Raw genomic sequence first — 18,492 nt, 5'->3', positions numbered from 1 at the left:
TATTCTCTCTGTATTTTACTGAACTTGGGTCTCACTTCCTGTGCATGCTTTATGATAATGTGTGGTCACAGCCCTCTGATCATTCTTTCTTAAAGGTTTTAATATCACGATACTTACAAAAGAAAAGTTGCCCTTGCTGTTGAGATGAATGGTAATATTATTTATTTATTAATAATATATGATTTCATTTCTAATCCAGTAAATTGATTTCACAAAGTACTAGCTTAGAGCCTACCTTCAGAAAAACCACTACCTAGCTGTCTTCTTCCCTTGAGCTCTGACTCACCCTTGTTTTATAACAGATGCTGCAATGTACAACAACTCTGGAGCCCTGCCCACCTCGCCTGTGGCCCCCACAACCTATGGTATGTGTTATGGAATTCTTCGCTATAAAAATTAAGTTGAGGAGACCTTCCAGAGGATGAAGAAGAGTGGAGATGTGCAAAGGCCTGACTGTGTAGGAGGCTTGATACAAGGTGTCCTTGGATGAAGAGTAGCTCTGGAAAGATAGGACAGTCCACATCCAAAGTTAATGGCCCAAACTCACTCCCTTCCCTGCTGGTCCATGTGCTTCTTCAGCTGAGGCTGAGTCTTGAGTTGTCCCAACAGCTTCTTGGAAGTTTGGGGCACGTGGAGCAAAAACAGGGACGGGGATGTGTCTAGGTGAGACCCACTGTAGGGATCTCAAGGAAAGAATGGAAGTCTATGGAACCAAAAGCTAGTCTCTCCAATTGCAGGGAAATATGGACAAATGTATCCATTGCTTCAGACAGCCACTGGCTGTATAAGTCAGCAATCTGGGAAATACATAATCATAGTGTAAAGTCCAAAGAGGACTCTCAGCTACCCTGGCATGTCTCAAAGAAATCACAGTGAAACTGGTTCTTCACCTGGTTTACATGAGGTGAGATTAGAGGCCAGCAGACCCAAGCCATGGTATGAAGGAGCAAACTTTTAGGAAGAATGGAAAGCCTCTCCATTATCCAGTCTAATACATGATGAGGAGGAGGCTACTGTCCCATGGATGTGGACTGTAGGATATAGGAGCGAAGTAATACAAGAGTAGCAATACCAAGTGTTCAGGTGACATATTGTGGAATTATCCTGAAGGAGCAAGTTCTGCCTTCTTGTCTCTGGTCCAAGCCTTTTCTTGCCTTGTGAGATAATAATATTCTTCATCTTTTCTTGCCTTGTGAGATAATAATATTCTTCATCTTTCCTTTCCTGGTTACAGATCCAATGCTTAAAGTTGATGACAGCAATACTCGAATCCTGATTGGCTGCTTGGTAGCCATCATCTTCATTCTCTTGGCCATCATTGTCATCATCCTTTGGAGGCAGTTCTGGCAGAAAATGCTGGAGAAGGTGAGGAAGTGCAGAACAATCATGACATAGGAAACTACTCCGTACTTTCCTGTGCTGCTCTTACCCTGGGAGTAAGAGGCAAATCACAAAACGATGTAAATGGTTAGAAAGATAATCAAGAGGCATAGGAATAGAAAAGCTAGGGCTGAAAGGGTCAGAAAAGAATAAGCTAAGTCCAGTTTTTCATTTTTAGGATGGAGATTTTGAAACCTCCCTAGAGAACTCAAAAACTTTTTTTTCCTTCCCAACGCATTTAGGCATCTTCCTGGAAGATTCTGATTCACTGGGTTTTGGGTGGAGTGTCAGCATCTGTATTTTTAAAAATTATAAAGTAATTATTCTACAATTAAAATAAATTAATTTAAAAACAAGCAATTCTAATGCATAACTAATACCTAGCTAAAATTTCTGATAATGCTGTTTCTTTTCTTTTTATTGCTTGCTTGTTTTTTGGTGTGTGTGTGTAGAAAAATATCCAACATCATTAATATCCAAGCCAAGTTTCTTGCAATTCTATTCCAACTTCTTTTTGTACTTGAATGTTATGGCTATACATCCTCTGAATGCCTCCTCAGATTCATTTTGTCTAGGCCAAGTGATCTGTATAATTTCTACTACATTTGTCTAACACTTGACAGTCTACAGAGACTTTTTCCATGATTTTACTTGAACCTCATTGAATAATGGTGAGTTGGGCATAGTAGTTATATTTAACTGTTTTTCTGGTTAAAAAATGTGAAGTTCTCAGTGCCATTAATATCCTGTTTTTTATGCTGGTTCCAGTTGAAATTTGTTGTTCCAGTCTTGACATTTGTTGACTTCTTTTCTTCTAAACTATATACATTCCTCCACGGGTAGATTGGGGCTTCCCAATGGCGCTAGTGGTAAAGACTCTGCCTGCCGATGCAGGAGACATAAGCAGATGTGGGCTCCATCCCTGGGTCAGGGAGATACCCTGAAAAAGGAGATGGCAACCCACTCCAGTATTCTTGCCTGGAGAATCCCATGGACAGAGGAGCCTGGCTGGTTACAGTCCATAGGGTTACAGAGTTGGACATGACTGAAGCGACTTAGCACACATGCACGGGTAGATTATCTATGACTTCTTTTGTTTTTTTTTTTTAGACCAGATAGCAACTCTGGGCACTGTTGTGAAGTGTGTGATATTCTTTGAGTTTGCTGATGATAAAGTGTTTCCACCTTTCGCCATGGACATTGTCCCTGGTCAATGAGCTCAAATGGATGTGGACTGTGACAGGTCACAGGTGCTCTGGGTTGTGAGACTTTGAAGTGCCCATTGAGGGCTGGGACCGGGAGGGAGGGTAATAATGCCTGATTGTGTTCATAGCTTCTGTGTTTGGAGATGGGCTCTCAGAGGAGACTAGTGCCTCTGTGGAGTACATACCAGAAGGGGTGAATGGACTGGAACCTTCTGTGTGGAACAAGAGGAAGGGACTAATATCAGAGAAGTGAAGGGAATGACCCAGACAAGCAGCCTGCAATTCCTTCTGAGCTGTTACACACTTAGGCCCTGAAAGACTGAAGTTTACTTTAGGGTTTTTAGGCAGGAATATTTCACAGAAGAGAGGATCTCTTTGCTTCCCACAGGGACTTCTATCATGAGTCTGAACATACTTTGAGTAAATTAAAGCTTTCAATCCATAAATAGTGACTGAAGGCTGAAAGGTAGAATCCACAGAGAGCTCACGCACTGGCACGAGGCAACACCAAAACCTTTCTTCTTTTGGAATGCTGAAACACACTGAGTATCTAGATTCCAGGGAGAAGGCTAGCAAAGAGTGGTGGTGGAAGAAGCTGGTGGTCTGAAGATTCATTGGAAAGCTTGATGCTGTGCTCTTATTGAACAGTCTGTTATGACTGCATTTTTTTAGTTTAGGGGGAGAGTCTGTGTTCTCTATTCTGTGAGCTATTTTTCTCTGCACCAGAATTTACCACTCTTCTCTGAGTCTTTCTTCTGAAACCTACTGGAATATATTCAGGGTCTGGGAGAGGAATTTGGGGCTGGAGACTCTCTAGGTAAAAGGGAGACTAAACATTTTGCCCTTGAATATTTAACTTGGTCCTTCAAGAAATTCTTTCTATCCCTGTACATCCTGAGTGAGAAAACTTAAAAACACTCTGGAATAACACAGGATTTCTCCTTGAGGAAAGGATTTTTTGGAGAAGACCCTTAAGCATATATTTATATTCCCAATACATTACTCAAGGTAGCTTTATGCTACAGCGTTATTTGCAGGATACTTATAAAGGTGTCTTCAATTCTCTCTTAGAGAGAGTCAACCCATATTTATTGAGTACCTACATGTGATGGGCTCCACACTCATTTTTGAGGACCTATCAGCCTAGCTTATGGAGCAGACATCTCAATTTCTCCATTGTGCACCCAAGGTGTGTTTGCTGGAGTAGAACATTTCACGTGTTTAAATCTAAAGAGTCACATATATTTAGATTATGAGAGTTCATTTTGAAGGAGCAGGCAGGCCATATTAGATGGAATGCAAGAACAATTAGCTGTTTAATTCTTCTTATTCCTGTGTTAGGTATAATTTGGGCTTCCCTGGTAGCTCAAATGGTAAAGAATCTGCCTTCAATGCAGGAGACCTGGGTTTAATCCCTAGGTTGAGAAGATGCCCTGGAGAAGGGAATGGGAACCCACTCCAGTATTCTTGCCTGGAGAATTCCATGGACAGAGGAGCCTGGTGGGCTACAGTTCAGGGAGTCACAGAGAGTGGGACATGACTGAGCTACTAACACACACACACACACACACACACACACACACACAGGTATAATTCATTTCAGTATCCCTGGACATGTAGGGCTTTCCTTTCCTATTTTGTAGTCATTTTATTTTTGGTTAGTAGAAAGGCAGGATAAAGAGAGTATTACTCCAACATACAATGCCAGAGTGATCAGGTGAAGTGCAGATTCATCATATTACAACACATTTGTTGTGTTCATGAGCATTTTAATTTATATCTACATGAAATCAAGTGGTTGAATGGTGTCAGGAAAACTCATTATTTAATAGAACTTGTCATCACCGACTCGATGGGCGTGAGTTTGAGTGAACTCCGGGAGGTGGTGATGGACAGGGAGGCCCAGCGTGCTGCAATTCATGGGGTCACAGAGTCCTACATGACTGAGCGACTGAACTGACTGGCTGAAAATGCTAAGATTAACATTCTTTGATTGGTTATTGATAGGTTCCTACAGTGTCATGTGAATGATGCTTATAAGTACTTCAATGGGAGTTAATGAATGTTGGCAGTGTAGATATTTGTAAGTCAAATTCTTCCTTGATGAAATGAAAGATTTTTCTAGATTTCTACAGTGTAGGTATTTGTGGAACCAGGCTGTATCCCTGTCACTTGCATTGCTTCTGGAGTTTGAGTATTAAAGAATTATTTTCATCTGAGTGGAAGAGCTGGATTTAAGAAGAGGAGGGAGTGATGATTTCTTTTGTGCCAACATGCCTTTCTCCCCTTCTCTTTAGGCTTCCCGGAGGATGCTGGATGATGAAATGACAGTCAGCCTTTCCCTGCCCAGCGAATCCAGCATGTTCAACAATAACCGCTCCTCATCACCAAGTGAGCAAGAGTCCAACTCCACTTATGATCGCATCTTTCCACTCCGCCCTGACTACCAGGAGCCATCCAGGCTGATACGAAAACTTCCAGAATTTGCTCCAGGGGAGGAAGAGTCAGGTGAGGATGAGGTGATGGGCAGAGAATTGAGGGACAAAGTTTATGAAGGTGTGACACAATTACTCCTGCTCAACCAAGTCTAGTTTAGCCTAGAGAAGTCCACCTTCTCCTGGGAAGTCCACACTGTTTTTCTAGACTTGATCTGCTGCTACTCCTATGCAAATTTGAGCATCTCTCCTCTGCTACTAATCATAGCAGATGTTTGGAAGGCCCCACATGTTAGAAGAAGAAAATAGATAAAATGTGTTACTCAAGTGTTAACACCGGAAGAACTTAAACAGCCCAACTAGTCCAACCTCCTCTTTTTTCATAAGAGGAAAGTAAGAAGACTCAGATAAGGTACTTACTCAATATCAAACAGCAATAGGAGTAAATTCAGGACTAGAATCAAACTTGAAGAAAAAACAATGAAGCTAAAGACATCCTAGAATCCCCAGTTTTTAGTCACCTAGATAATTGTGCTGGGCGTCCCTGGTGGTACAGACAGTAAAGAATCCGCCTGCAATGTGAGAGACCTGGGTTTGATCCCTAGGTAGGGAAGATCCCCTGGAAAAGGACATGGCAACCCACTCTAGTATTCTTGCCTGGAGAATCCCCATGGACAGAGAAGCCTGGCGGGCTACAGTCCATGGGGTTGCAAAGAGTTGGACACGACGGAGAGACTAAGCACAGATAATCGTGTTATTTAATTTTTGTTCATTTTTCTTTAGTGAATGATTTATTAGACTCATATATGATTTTATTACGAAAGTAAATATCTCTTGCCTTCTCTCAGTAAAAGCATTGCTTTGGTAAATGGTGCCAATTGATTCCCATCCCAGTGTTTTTTAAAAAGGGCTGCAGAGTGACATCAGAAGGAATGCTAGGGTCATTGCTGAGACTAAGAGCAAGTTTTCTTTCCATAATATCAGCAACCAAAGGTGACCCACATCAATAGGAGAGGACTGATGGTGTTCAGGAGAGAGGCCACTGGAAAAGTAGCAGGACTGACCACGAGGGCAGAGGCTTTTCAAGGGAGTCTTTCCAAAGGAAGAAAGGACACTAATGTGTATTTACCACTCAGTTTAGTTCAGTTCAGTTCAGTAGCTCACTCGTGTCTGACTCTTTGCGACCCCATGGACTGCAGCATGCCAGACTTCCCTGTCCATCACCAACTCCCAAAGCTTGCACAAACTCATGTCTATCAAGTTGGTGATGCCATCCAACCATCTCATCCTCTGTCATCCTCTTCTCCTCCTGCCTTCCGTCTTTCCCAGCATCATGGTCTTTTCCAATGAGTCAGTTCTTCACGTCAGGTGGCCAAAGTATTGGAGTTTCAGCTACAGCATCAGTCCTTCCAATGAATATTCAGGACTGATTTCCTTTAGGATGGACTGGTTGGATCTCCTTGCAGTCCAAGGGACTCTCAAGAGTCTTCTCCAACCTCACAGTTCAAAAGCATCAATTCTTTGGTGTTCAGCTTTCTTTATAGAAAGATTTCTTTATATTTACCACTCAGTGGATAGCAAACTTTGATGGAGCATATTGAACTACGGGACTTTCACAGAGATAACAAGAAAAGAGATATAATTCTTTTTTTAGGCCGAGCCTAAGTAGCTTACCTACTTCCTGAAGGCTAAAATATTTCTCCTCGTATTTTAATGTGTTTTAAAGTTAGGCTGTCTTAAGCTAGATCATATAAATTTAATCAAAGTTTTAAATCCCCAAAATAGGTTGTTTACATCAGTGATCATATCTTAAAATTAAGAAAATATGCTGTTAAATCCTAAAACTTTAATACTCCTGCCCTAACTAGTATAGCCAGCCTTCCTAGAGCTTCACTGCAATTCCATAAGTTTAGTCAAGGAGATTGTTAATGATCATGTAGCATGAGGAGAAGGGTACGAGATAAAATGGTGACCTGTATTCTGGAGGCCATAAGGAAGTCTCTAGAGGAACCTTTGTCCAAGTAATAATGTCATAGCCTAGGTTAGACTGGGGGCTTTATTTTTGTTTTTTACTGTATTGTAATTGGAAGATAATTACTTTACAATATTGTGATGGTTTTTGCCATACATTAACATAAATTGGCTACATGTTTTAGCCTTCCTGTCAGATTTTCTTTCTTAAAGAGATCTCCAAAAATGCTCCATGGGATGAAGCTCATTGTCCTTGTCTTCCCAGGCTGCAGTGGCGTTGTGAAGCCAGTCCAGCCCAGTGGGCCCGAGGGTGTGCCCCACTACGCAGAGGCTGACATTGTGAACCTCCAGGGGGTGACTGGAGGAAACACCTACTCTGTGCCTGCCGTTACCATGGACCTGCTCTCCGGAAAAGATGTGGCTGTGGAAGAGTTCCCCAGAAAGCTCTTAACATTCAAGGAGAAGCTGGGTGAAGGCCAGTTTGGGGAGGTGAGCTGATTCTTGGAGTGGAGTCTCCAGTCCTTGGCAGTTCAGAGGAAGTAGTTGAATAAAAATGATGTGTAGGGCAAAGTGGCCCATCCGGAGTGGACTCATGTGGGACGTGTCCTCCGGCCATCTCTCCTCGTGTTGTCCTCTATAGCGGTCCCCAACAGTTTGGGCACCAGGTGTCATGGAAGACAGTTTTCCATGGACTGGGGGAGGGGGTGGCGTTGGCATCTCCAAATCCCAAGTGTATTACATTTATTGTGTACTTTGTTTCTATTACTATTATATCAGCTCCACCTTTAGATCATATACACATTCCTGGAGGTGGGGACCCCTACTCTAGAAAACTAGTATTGGGTCAGTCTCATCTTTGTCAAATAGCTGTGGAATTCCTGGGAATTCTGATTTCTATACAAGAGTTTTTAAGGCAGGAAAGTCACTAGACTTAGAGATCCTAAAATCATCCAATATTTTCTAAATATTTTACAGTAGGTTACAGAGGGTGGGGACCATAAGATGTGATCATCTTTTATAAACTGTCCAAGAACATCCTGCTATTGGATAGCCACTTTGTTTTTTTCCATTTTAATGGGAGTTACATGTAAAATGGTCAAAAACAACCTCGCCCCTGCTTTTAGTCCCAGAATCAGCCACTAGGGAATAAATCACTAACCAAGATAAGGAGAACACTCTTCTCAATTGCCCTCAGAGTGATGCATGTAATATTTGACTTTTCATTCTTACAACAGTCACATGAGCCTTCCGAGAATTCAAAGCAATGATTTAAGTGGCAACAGAAGTTCTTCAACACCACCATCTAAACTCCAAATGTAACTTGGTTTCCTAAGCGTATAGTACTGGTTTCCAGCATGGGTGGCATGCTTTAACCTTGTGAAGGTTTGGTGGTGGTGGAGGAAGAAGGGCCCATGGCATTCGTTTATGGTGTTATGTCCACTCATTCTGTCTCCTGAGTTGAAAATGCGGGCTTGTTATACTGTTATTGACACGTAGTTGTTCCCGATAATGCTAATTCCATCCTAAGGGATTACCTTAGAGAATAAAATACCTTATGTTTTGTGCAATCTTATAGCCATACTCCCTTGAATCAAAGTTGAAGCATTTATACAAGATGACATTTTATAGTATAATAAAATAATACTGTATTTTATAGCTGTACTAAAATAGTTATAGATTCATTCACATATTTAATATTCCAACCAATGTATATTTTTTATAAAGCAGTAACATATCACATTAGCTTACCATTAAAAAAAATCAATTATTTGAGTCAAAGATATGCTACACATAGCTTCTTATTGGCCTTTTGATTATTTTGCCTGAGTTGTAAGAGTTAGTTTATCTCCAGGAAATGCCCAGCAAGAGTACTGAGACATCTTCAGGAGAAATGATGATGCTGAGACTAGATGACTTTTGTCTAGGTTCATCTCTGTGAAGTGGAGGGAATGGAAAAGTTCAAAGACAAAGATTTTGCCCTAGATGTCAGTGCCAACCAGCCTGTCCTGGTGGCTGTGAAAATGCTCCGAGCAGATGCCAACAAGAATGCCAGGTCTGTGGTCTACATTTTGAATTTTCCTTTATTTGTTTCATCTTCAGGATCAGGGATACTCTTGGAAACTTCTGAGCAATTTTCTTTTGAGATGGGAAGGTCTGTGAGCTGCCTCATATATCCATTGTTGTGTTTTATATTTCTGATGGGTCAGTAATTCTCATCTTCATTCTCATCTCCTTCTAAAACAAATGTACATTTTCTGTTAGATCTATGTATTTACTTCCTAACCTCCTTTGCACAGCACTGTGCTTCCCAACCTACACAGCAGTCTGACATTCCTGAATGTCATTACCTACCTTTGCAAACTTTTCACAGTCACACACATCTTTCTTGCTAAGCTCCTGCCATTCTCCTTTTTTCACACTGAATCTCTATTTACTTTCTCATCCCTTTTTTTCTCTTTTATGCTCCTCTTCGTCTATATCCAGCAACCCCCCAAATGAGAAGCTACCTCTACTTGGAAAAGTACCCATGGACCTCAAAGCAAAAGGATCCACAGTCCTTTAGCAGTTTTCCAAACTGGCTAATAATCTCTTGGATCCTTTACTACATAAATTGCAGTTTCCAGCCACACTCCGTTGTTTGACAGCCTTTCCATTACAGTAATGGTGAGTTAATCCTCACCCAGACAGGCATGCTGGTTGAAAGCTGATTGAATGTGTCTCAGGAAAATCTGCACATCTGGGTAACATATGCATTTCTTCATTTGTGTTGGCTTGATTTGTCTCACTGATGTTCAAATTCAGAAAAAGTTTAGATTGCTATACCTCAAATTATCATAAATTTCAAGAATGGTGATAGGGTTTTATTAAAAGTCTTGCAATTGGCAGGATGTGGCATGAAGAAGAAAGAAAGTCAAGGGAACAGAACTGTGGTGGTTTTGGAATTTTAACTGTGAGAATTTCAATCTGAAGGATACTAATATGAATGAAAAGTGATATCCTCAGGTCCCATTGAAAGAAAGAATATTCCTGATATAAATATTAGCCCATGATTAGAGAAGGTGGCAAGAAGAAAGGAAAAAAAAAACAAAAACAAACTATGGGATGTGACAAAGCTTTTACCTGTTAAAAACATTTTTTTTAAACAATGTTATGTTGATTTGTGCCATAGTTATACATGTATCCCTCCTTCTTGAGCCTCCCTTCTCACTCACTGTTTTTTGATGAGGTGTGATGTTCCATCTTTGCCCACTCCAATTAAGCAACAACGGATGGCTTAGGTTGTGTGCCCTCCCAAACCATGGACTCCCTTGCTTTGAGATTGAAGGAGGAATGAAAGAGGAGAGGTGTTGAAACCATATTGATTTTAAGGATTTTATATTGACTGGTATGACTCCCAGTCCAGGATTGCTAGAAAACTCCTAGGAGACGTACAACATGTCTATTACAATAGTTTTGATAATGTGGGCTAGTGGTTTCACTCCCCCAAATATTGCTACTGGGAAGGTAGCCCGCTTTGTGATTCAAGGGTGGTCATCACCATCTACTCTAACAGCTATTAGTTTTGGCCAAGTGAGTACTTCTTTTGAAATGACTGCATTACCACCATGAACTTTAAACTGCTCAATTTTGAACAGGTTACTAAATGTGTGTTGTGATTGTCTGCTGGTACACTCTGCATTAAAAGAAGCCAGCATGGGACAATAAAAAATTATCAGATAAACCAGAGGATGGTTATTTATTTTCATAAAAAAGTGCCTTAGCTTTATTTATAGTGACTCCATGGCTTTTAAAAAAGGGAAAGAACCCAGTGCACTTAAGGTATAATTTTCAGTTGAAGGTTTTATTTTTAAGACTAGTTTTTAATAACCTACATTTGATTTAGCAAATATTAATCATATGAGTTTGAGTGAACTCCAGGAGTTGATAATGGACAGGGAGGCCTGGCATGCTGCGATTCATGGGGTCGCAAAGAGTCGGACACGACTGAGCGACTGAACTGAACTGAACTGAACTGAATCACTTTCTATGTGGCAGGGCTTTTGTTGGATACTAAGGGTGCAAATGTGAATGACATGGTCCATATGCCTCCAAAATTACAGTTGAATAAGGGTTTATCATATTCCAGGATGAGTAGAATGAGACAGTTTCCAGGAAGCAATTTCTCTGTTCTCACAAAGGTTATCCAAAGGAAAAGAAGACTAGTATAATGGGCAGGACTAGACTTTGCTGTGTCTTCTCCCACTTCTTGATTCTAACTCTGGCAACCTCTGGGTTTATCTACGTCTGTGTCCTTCAAAGGAATGATTTTCTCAAGGAGATAAAGATCATGTCCCGGCTCAAGGACCCAAACATCATCCGTCTCTTAGCTGTGTGCATCACTGAGGATCCTCTTTGCATGATCACTGAGTACATGGAAAATGGAGATCTCAATCAGTTTCTTTCCCGCCACGAGCCACCCAATTCTTCCTCTGCCAGTGTACCCACTGTCAGGTAAATAAGCTGAGTCTTCCATCTCTTTCCTGGGTTCATGAGACAAAGATGGGGAGCAGGGAGCTTTAAAGTTCATCATTGTTCTTGTATGGTAGGGGATGTTGTTGTTCAGTTGCTAAGTTGTGTCTGACTCTTTGCGACCCCATAGACTGCAGCACACCAGGCTTCCCTATTCTTCACTATCTCCCAGAGCTTACTCAAACTTTTGTCCATTGAGTCAGTGATGCCATCCAGCCATCTCATCCTCTGTCATTCCCTTTTCCTTCTTCCCTCAATCTTTCCCAGCATCAGGGTCTTTCCCAATGAGTCAGGGGATGTTAGTGTGCAGGGAATAACAGAGCAGCTGTGCTTTGGGGGAAAGTAAAGAGATAAATGAGGAATAGAGAAGGGATGCTGAGTTGGAACCCCAGTTTTTTGGTACCAACTGTAGAGTATGTACCTTCCACAGCTTCTTGTTTCCAGAGGCTACTTTCTCTCTTCCTTTGTATTTCCTCAGTTATGCCAACCTGAAGTTTATGGCTACCCAGATTGCATCTGGTATGAAGTACCTTTCCTCACTTAATTTTGTTCATCGAGATCTGGCCACACGAAACTGCTTAGTGGGTAAGAACTATACCATCAAGATAGCTGATTTTGGAATGAGCAGAAACCTATACAGTGGTGACTACTACCGAATCCAGGGCCGGGCAGTGCTCCCGATCCGCTGGATGTCCTGGGAGAGCATCTTGCTGGTGAGTTTCCTGTTTTTGAGCTCTGCCCTAGCAACCAGCACATAGGCAGGTGCACAGGGCATGTAGAGGTGCGCCAGAGACAGCAGGAGACAGACCATGAATAGACTTTAATGTTTTCTCTGACCTGAGATGACATACTTTGGTCCTAATCATTATTTTTTAACACTTGCCTATTTCTGCTGATAAAATGTAAAATGCTTACTATAGAAAATTTGGAAAGAAAGGTTAAAAATATACCTGGAATGATAAGAAATTTAGTATGATTTTTTTTTAATCTCTACCTTTCCCATATTATTGATCTTAATTTGGGGTATTAAAATTTTGTCATTTAAAGAACTGTTATCCACACAAAATATTTTTTGTATTAATTTCATAACCATATTTCTAATTAATTATTTTGTTTCTATTTCAATGATTATCATCATTTACTTTTTAAGTTCCTCATTCTTTGCTTTTGTAATTTTTATTCAGCTTTTGGTATTCTGAATCACAAGTGAATAATTCTTTTTCTGAATGCTTCTCTTCTCTGACCATGCATATTTGAGGCAATTTATGCCACTTGGTTTTATGCCACTTAGCTGATTTATAGAATTATTAAACTTTAAACTTTTACTTCCTACGATGCTGAATACATGTAATTTTGTCTTTTGTCATTTAATATTCCAGAGAAAAGCCTGAAAGCAATCTAGTTTTGTTCATTTATTGTTAATCTGTTTGTTTCTTGTTCATATTCTTGTAGGATTTGTTAATTTTAAAATAAAAATTGTATAGTCATCCCTTTTCTCTCACCAAGATAACCACTATTAGTATTAATATTCTACTATATTTCCTTTGAGGATTTTTTCTATGCATGTATCTCTCTTAATATATGTATTATGTATACAAAATTATTTTACATATTGGAATGATACTATGCACATAAAATTCTCTCTCATTGGCAGTAAATATTCTTCAAAAACATGATTTTAATGGTTATATAATATTCCATTATAGATATATCCTGTAATTTAATGTCATAATAATTTGGTATTTTCCAATTTCCTTCAATTATAAATAATGCTGTAAGATATACCATTTTATATAAATCATTATAAAGATTTTTATCATCTACATAGGTGAATCACATATTTTACCCCTTTCTAATGTGATTACTAAGCTTTGCTCCCTTTAAATGTATTTCATGGTGTTATAAAACATAATTAGACCGAGATTCAGAGGGTTTTGGTCCAACTCTCAGTTTTTCTATTATTAATGGTCTTATAAACCAGGGGATTTTAGTACACCTATGTTGTCTCACTTTTCTGATGTAAAAAGTAGGAATAAATATTATCTACTTCAGCACTGTGATTATTGAATAGAACATGTGCAAGTATTTAATGGATGTTGACTGCATCTGAATCTCACTGAGATCACTTGTCAGCCTGTCCTTCAAGACTGTGATGATCATTGAACAGGAACTACTCGAGGCATTCACACTGGATTCCTGTATCTCTAACACAGAGATATCTGGATCTCTTCCTGTTCTTGTTTTGCCTTTCCCGCGGGCATCTACCTGCGGCTGCCCTAGATCCTGGACTTTGACCTTCTAACTCTCAGCGGGAGAGTCAGGTAGCTTATGGCCACATCCTCTTCAGTCCTTGGATCTCATCTGCAAGAGAAGCAGACCTCAGTAGAGATCCTGAGGGTGAGAGACGGGTGGAGGCTGGCATTGAAACAACTTCCTATTGTCGTTTTCAGATTCCCAGTGCATATCTTGGCAGTTCCAGTATTCCTTGCCCTGTGTAGTGAAAAACTCCATTTTATGACAATCTCTCTGCTCTTGTCATACACAGATTATTCTGACTTTCTCCTCTTTTTCTTACTTAAACAGGGCAAATTCACCACAGCAAGTGATGTGTGGGCCTTCGGGGTGACTCTGTGGGAGACTTTCACCTTTTGCCAGGAACAGCCCTATTCCCAACTGTCAGATGAACAGGTCATTGAGAATACTGGAGAGTTCTTCCGAGACCAAGGGAGGCAGGTGAGAGCTTCTGGGGGTGGAGAGATGTGGCCTTGGGTGCTCCCGAAGGTGAGAGAAAGAAAAGTCCTGATCTAACAGGATAGGCCTGAGCTGGAAGACGGGCTACCTGGATGATAGTCATATTTCACTAGTTATCCAGGTGATGTGAAAGACCAAGGTCCTCCCTAGGCATCCATACACTCTACTTTATCCATGGATCAACCCACTGGTCACTGGGGAGCATGAGGGGGTCCCATCAGGCTTCTGCATAACTCAAAGATGGTGGTGGTGGTGGTGGTGGTTTAGTCACTAAGTTGTGTTCTACTCTGTGCGACCCCATGGACTGTAGCCTGTCAGGCTCCTCTGTCCATGGGATTCTCCAGGCAAGAATACTGGCTGGGGACCATTTACTTCTCCAGGGGACCTTCTTGACCCAGGGATTGAACCTGGGTCTCCTGCATTGCAGGTTGATTCTTTACCAACTGCTTCCCCTCCCCACACTTTATGTCCACCTGCCGGGGTCCAGCCCCGGCTGATCCAGGGAGTTCGAAGCGGGGACGGCGTCAGCGAGGATCAGGATACAATAGCTTTGATTAGATATTAATTAAAGATATAAAGAGTAATAGAATAAGGACAGCTCAGTAGGAAAATTCAGTGGAGAAAAGAGGCTGAGTAGCTTGGTTTACGCAGGAGACCAATAAAACTTCAAGACAAGAAGTTTGCACCACTTACGTAGGCCGCAGGCATCCTTCCGTTCTCCGGAAGGAGAGACACTGAGGCCTCCCCAGTCGGATCTTAGAAGCCCAGGCATAATTAGTAAGCATGGCGGGTTCCACACTCCAGATGGAGACTCAGCCAGAGTGAGAGAGAGAGAGAGAGAGACATGGGGAGACCTGTATTTCGAGAAACTGATCCCAATTCTTTATTTTCCATGGTCTACTTTTATATACTGAGATGTTATGCAAAAGTCACGCGGGGTCAGCAGTCCTGACTTTTATCAAAGTCAGGTGCTTCATACAAATGTATACAGAGGTCTTAGGGGTGTTACATCATCTTCTGGCCAGGGGGGCCTGCTGGCAATTTAGGACCTCTCCTTGTGACAGTGGTCAGTCAACAAGAACACTTTTTTCTCCAAGGGTGATTATTCTTAAAACAGACGCCACCCAAATAAAGTTACATTCCTATAGGGTGAGGGTGTAGTGGGTTTTAGTTAAGGAAAGAATTTACTTAGCCTAAGGTCTAACGTGATTAATATCAAAGGTTAATACTTATTTCTTCTATATATTCATTAATGTGTGTAAGGGCAGGGGATGTGGAGACTTAGCAACAAACATTGGCTCAACAAATGAAAAACCCTTCACCAATACAATTTCTAATCAGCCCATTATACTTATACTAATAGTTTTCTAACTTTTCTAAGGAACTTGTTTTTAGAAGGTTTAAAGTATCTCGTGCCTCTCACGGTTGGGAGGCTGTGAACAATCACATGTGGCCAGACAAGCCTGTCAGGCAGGCTAGAGAACCTTCAGAGGAGTTTGTAGGTTGAAACACTCCTGTCATGCCCAGGAATTATTATTAACTGGAGCTCTAAGTTAACTCCTTCTCTGAAAGAGGTGGTGGGGGACAGCCCCCCGTAAAGTCAGAGGTGTAGGTGAGAGCACAAAATAGTAAAGTAGGCAGGCTCTAGTTATGGGGGTAGATGCTCGAGGATTTCCAGGGGGACTCCTGAGGCTCGATCCCGCCTTTGCGTATGTCGAGCCTCCTTCCTCATGACCTTTGCCACGGGCAGAGTACCTCACTCTGGCCCCCAACATCTCCCCCTTTTTTATTTCTTAAAACAACCAGATGCAACTCAGTCACGAGCTTGCGAATGCTCTGCCGAAGAATCCTGACAATACAAGGAAGAATGATTATGAGAAGCAAAATTAGATCTAAAGATATTAGACAGAATGTTTTTTCCAGAAATAAAGTTAGAGAAGGTGTGAAATAAGTCATTAGCTGCTCCAGCGGCGGTAAAATCCAGTCGAGAGTGTTCCAGGGTCTGTATTTGATTATGAAATTTCCCTAAGTCCAGGCCAATGTCAGAGCTGTTCCAAACACCTGAGATATGATTTTTGATTTTTTCCCATTCATAATCTGTCTTGTTTACCATCAAAGATGTCACACATATCCACCGGTAATCAGCGTGGCATGACAGAGCCATTTTCGCTTTTAAAGCCTGTAACTCAGTTCCAATATGCGTTATTGCTTCTTCTAAGGCGTCTACTCTCATCTCCAATTTTCTATCTATAACTTCCTGTGTTGCTAGAGTTAAAGAGACATTTTTAGACATAGTATCAACATATTGAGCAGTATGCACTTGTTGAGTCAATGATATTGCTGCCACAGTAACAGAAACAATTGCTGCTAGCTGATATTCCTAAAATAAGTAAGCCCACAAATCGCCGTTGTCACATTAAATCTTGTAGTTGTTGTAATACAGCAAGACCATAATTAACATATCAGTAAGTGGTTATATCATAAGATAAGGTGGACGTTGTAACACTACAAAGGAGCAAACATTATATTGAGGGTTTAAACAAGATGAGAGCATGCATTGTTCACAAGTCGTTACATTGGGTCCACCAGTGAAAGTCACACGTACATTAAATTTTCCAGAATCGTTGGTAAAGAGAAAAACATAAGGAGAGGGTAGACAAGCCAAAACAGAATAAGTAGAATTATTTTCTGGTTGGAGTTCGTGCTGCAACAGCCCTGTCCAGTCTCGCCGGGATCTCGATGTTTATCTTGCCTCCCCTTCTGGCGGGCTCCTCTTTTGTGATCGAAGCAATGGGGGAACTGGATGTCTGGGGGTCTACAACATGGCGAATCAGCCTGTCCCGGATCTAAATTGGAGAATCTGCATCCTGTGGAAAAATACAAGTGCATCCTCGACCGCTAGTTAATAATGGGTCAGGACCCTTCCATTGTCCTGAGAGGAGGTCCTTCCATTTGACCAATGGTTTTGCATTCAATTGCTCTGGGCACCAATGGCGAAGCGTTGCAGTAGTTCCGGCCGAATTGGCATTTAAAATATTTATTACAATAAGAACATATTGCAAAATTTGATGGGGAGAGCTATACTTAAACTCCCCTTCTTTTAATTTTTGAATTTGAAGCTTTAATGTTTGATGTGCTCTTTTCACAATGGCTTGTCCCTGGGGATTATAAGGGATGCCTGTATTGTGTTTAATTTGAAACTGTAAACAAAATTCCTGAAAAGACTTAGAAGTATAAGCAGGAGCATTGTCAGTTTTCAGAGTTTTGGCAGGCCCAAATATGAAAAACAAGTAAAGAGATGTTGTATCACATCTTTAACTGCCTCTCCGGTACGAGCAGTTGCAATAATAACGTGATAAAAGGTATCTACAGTTACATGAACAAAAGACAGTTTTCCAAATGAAGAGACATGAGTTACATCCATCTGCCAGAGTATGTTAGGTTTGAGACCATGAGGATTAACTCCCATAGGTAGACTATTATAAACAGTGGGGCAGTGTAAGCAAGAACTCACAATCTCTCGAGCAGTCTCTCTGGGAATTTGGAATTGATATCTTAAGGCAGTAGCGTATTGATGATGAAGTGAGTGAGAGGCTCTGGCCTCCTCAATCACAGTAGCCACTGTATTTCTGGTTAACAAGTCAGCCAAATCATTAAAGGCATTTAAAGGGCCAGGCAATCCGGAATGAGCCCGAATGTGTCCAATGAAAAATATTTTATTTCTTTTCCAAATTTGTTGCTGTAAATTACTTAACAAATGAAATATGGTAGTTTTATTTTCAGGCAAAACCGCAGTTTCAATGTGTGGAAACAACCTGACAATATACTGAGAATCAGAATAAAGGTTAAATTCTTCATCTGCAAACATAGCAAAAGCCTCTATGACTGCTGTTATTTCAGCTCTTTGAGCTGAAGTTTCCTGTGTTTCTAAAAACTTTTGGTGATTTTTAGTGACTATGGAGGCTTTACCGTTTGCTGACCCATCAGTAAAAACTATCTGAGCATTTGGAATAGGAGATTGTTTACATCTGACAGGAAAAATAACTGGATGTCTGGATATAAAATTCAGCAAAACATGCAAAGGTAAATGATGCAGAATTTGACCACAATAATTTCTGATGGTAATCTGCCAGTCCTCATCAAACATTAGAAGAGCATCAGGTTGTTCTTTATTATATGGAATTACAATTTCTGATGGCTCTTTAACAAGTAATTTAATGTTCCGCTTTTTTTCCTTTAGT

At 40.8% G+C, this 18,492-nt stretch overlaps 1 protein-coding gene across 5 annotated transcripts in view; it reads left to right on the top strand.

Annotated features, from left to right (window-relative positions):
• DDR2 (discoidin domain receptor tyrosine kinase 2) overlaps positions 1-18,492 on the top strand; it is a 183,378-nt gene that overhangs the window by 149,584 nt on the left and 15,302 nt on the right. For all 5 annotated transcript variants that reach the window (XM_070782702.1, XM_019986902.2, XM_019986911.2 and 2 more), the window contains 8 exons: positions 303-365; positions 1,235-1,365; positions 4,883-5,093; positions 7,257-7,480; positions 8,917-9,044; positions 11,291-11,482; positions 11,979-12,213; positions 14,084-14,233. In XM_070782702.1, the coding sequence (XP_070638803.1) occupies positions 303-365; positions 1,235-1,365; positions 4,883-5,093; positions 7,257-7,480; positions 8,917-9,044; positions 11,291-11,482; positions 11,979-12,213; positions 14,084-14,233 (1,334 nt within the window). The remainder of the gene's footprint in view (positions 1-302; positions 366-1,234; positions 1,366-4,882; positions 5,094-7,256; positions 7,481-8,916; positions 9,045-11,290; positions 11,483-11,978; positions 12,214-14,083; positions 14,234-18,492) is intronic.

This window comes from Bos indicus, chromosome 3 (assembly GCF_029378745.1).
Source record: "Bos indicus isolate NIAB-ARS_2022 breed Sahiwal x Tharparkar chromosome 3, NIAB-ARS_B.indTharparkar_mat_pri_1.0, whole genome shotgun sequence".
NCBI classification, from domain to species: domain Eukaryota; kingdom Metazoa; phylum Chordata; class Mammalia; order Artiodactyla; family Bovidae; genus Bos; species Bos indicus.
Note: the sequence above shows the minus strand (reverse complement) of the source record. Positions and strands in the feature narration are given on the sequence as shown.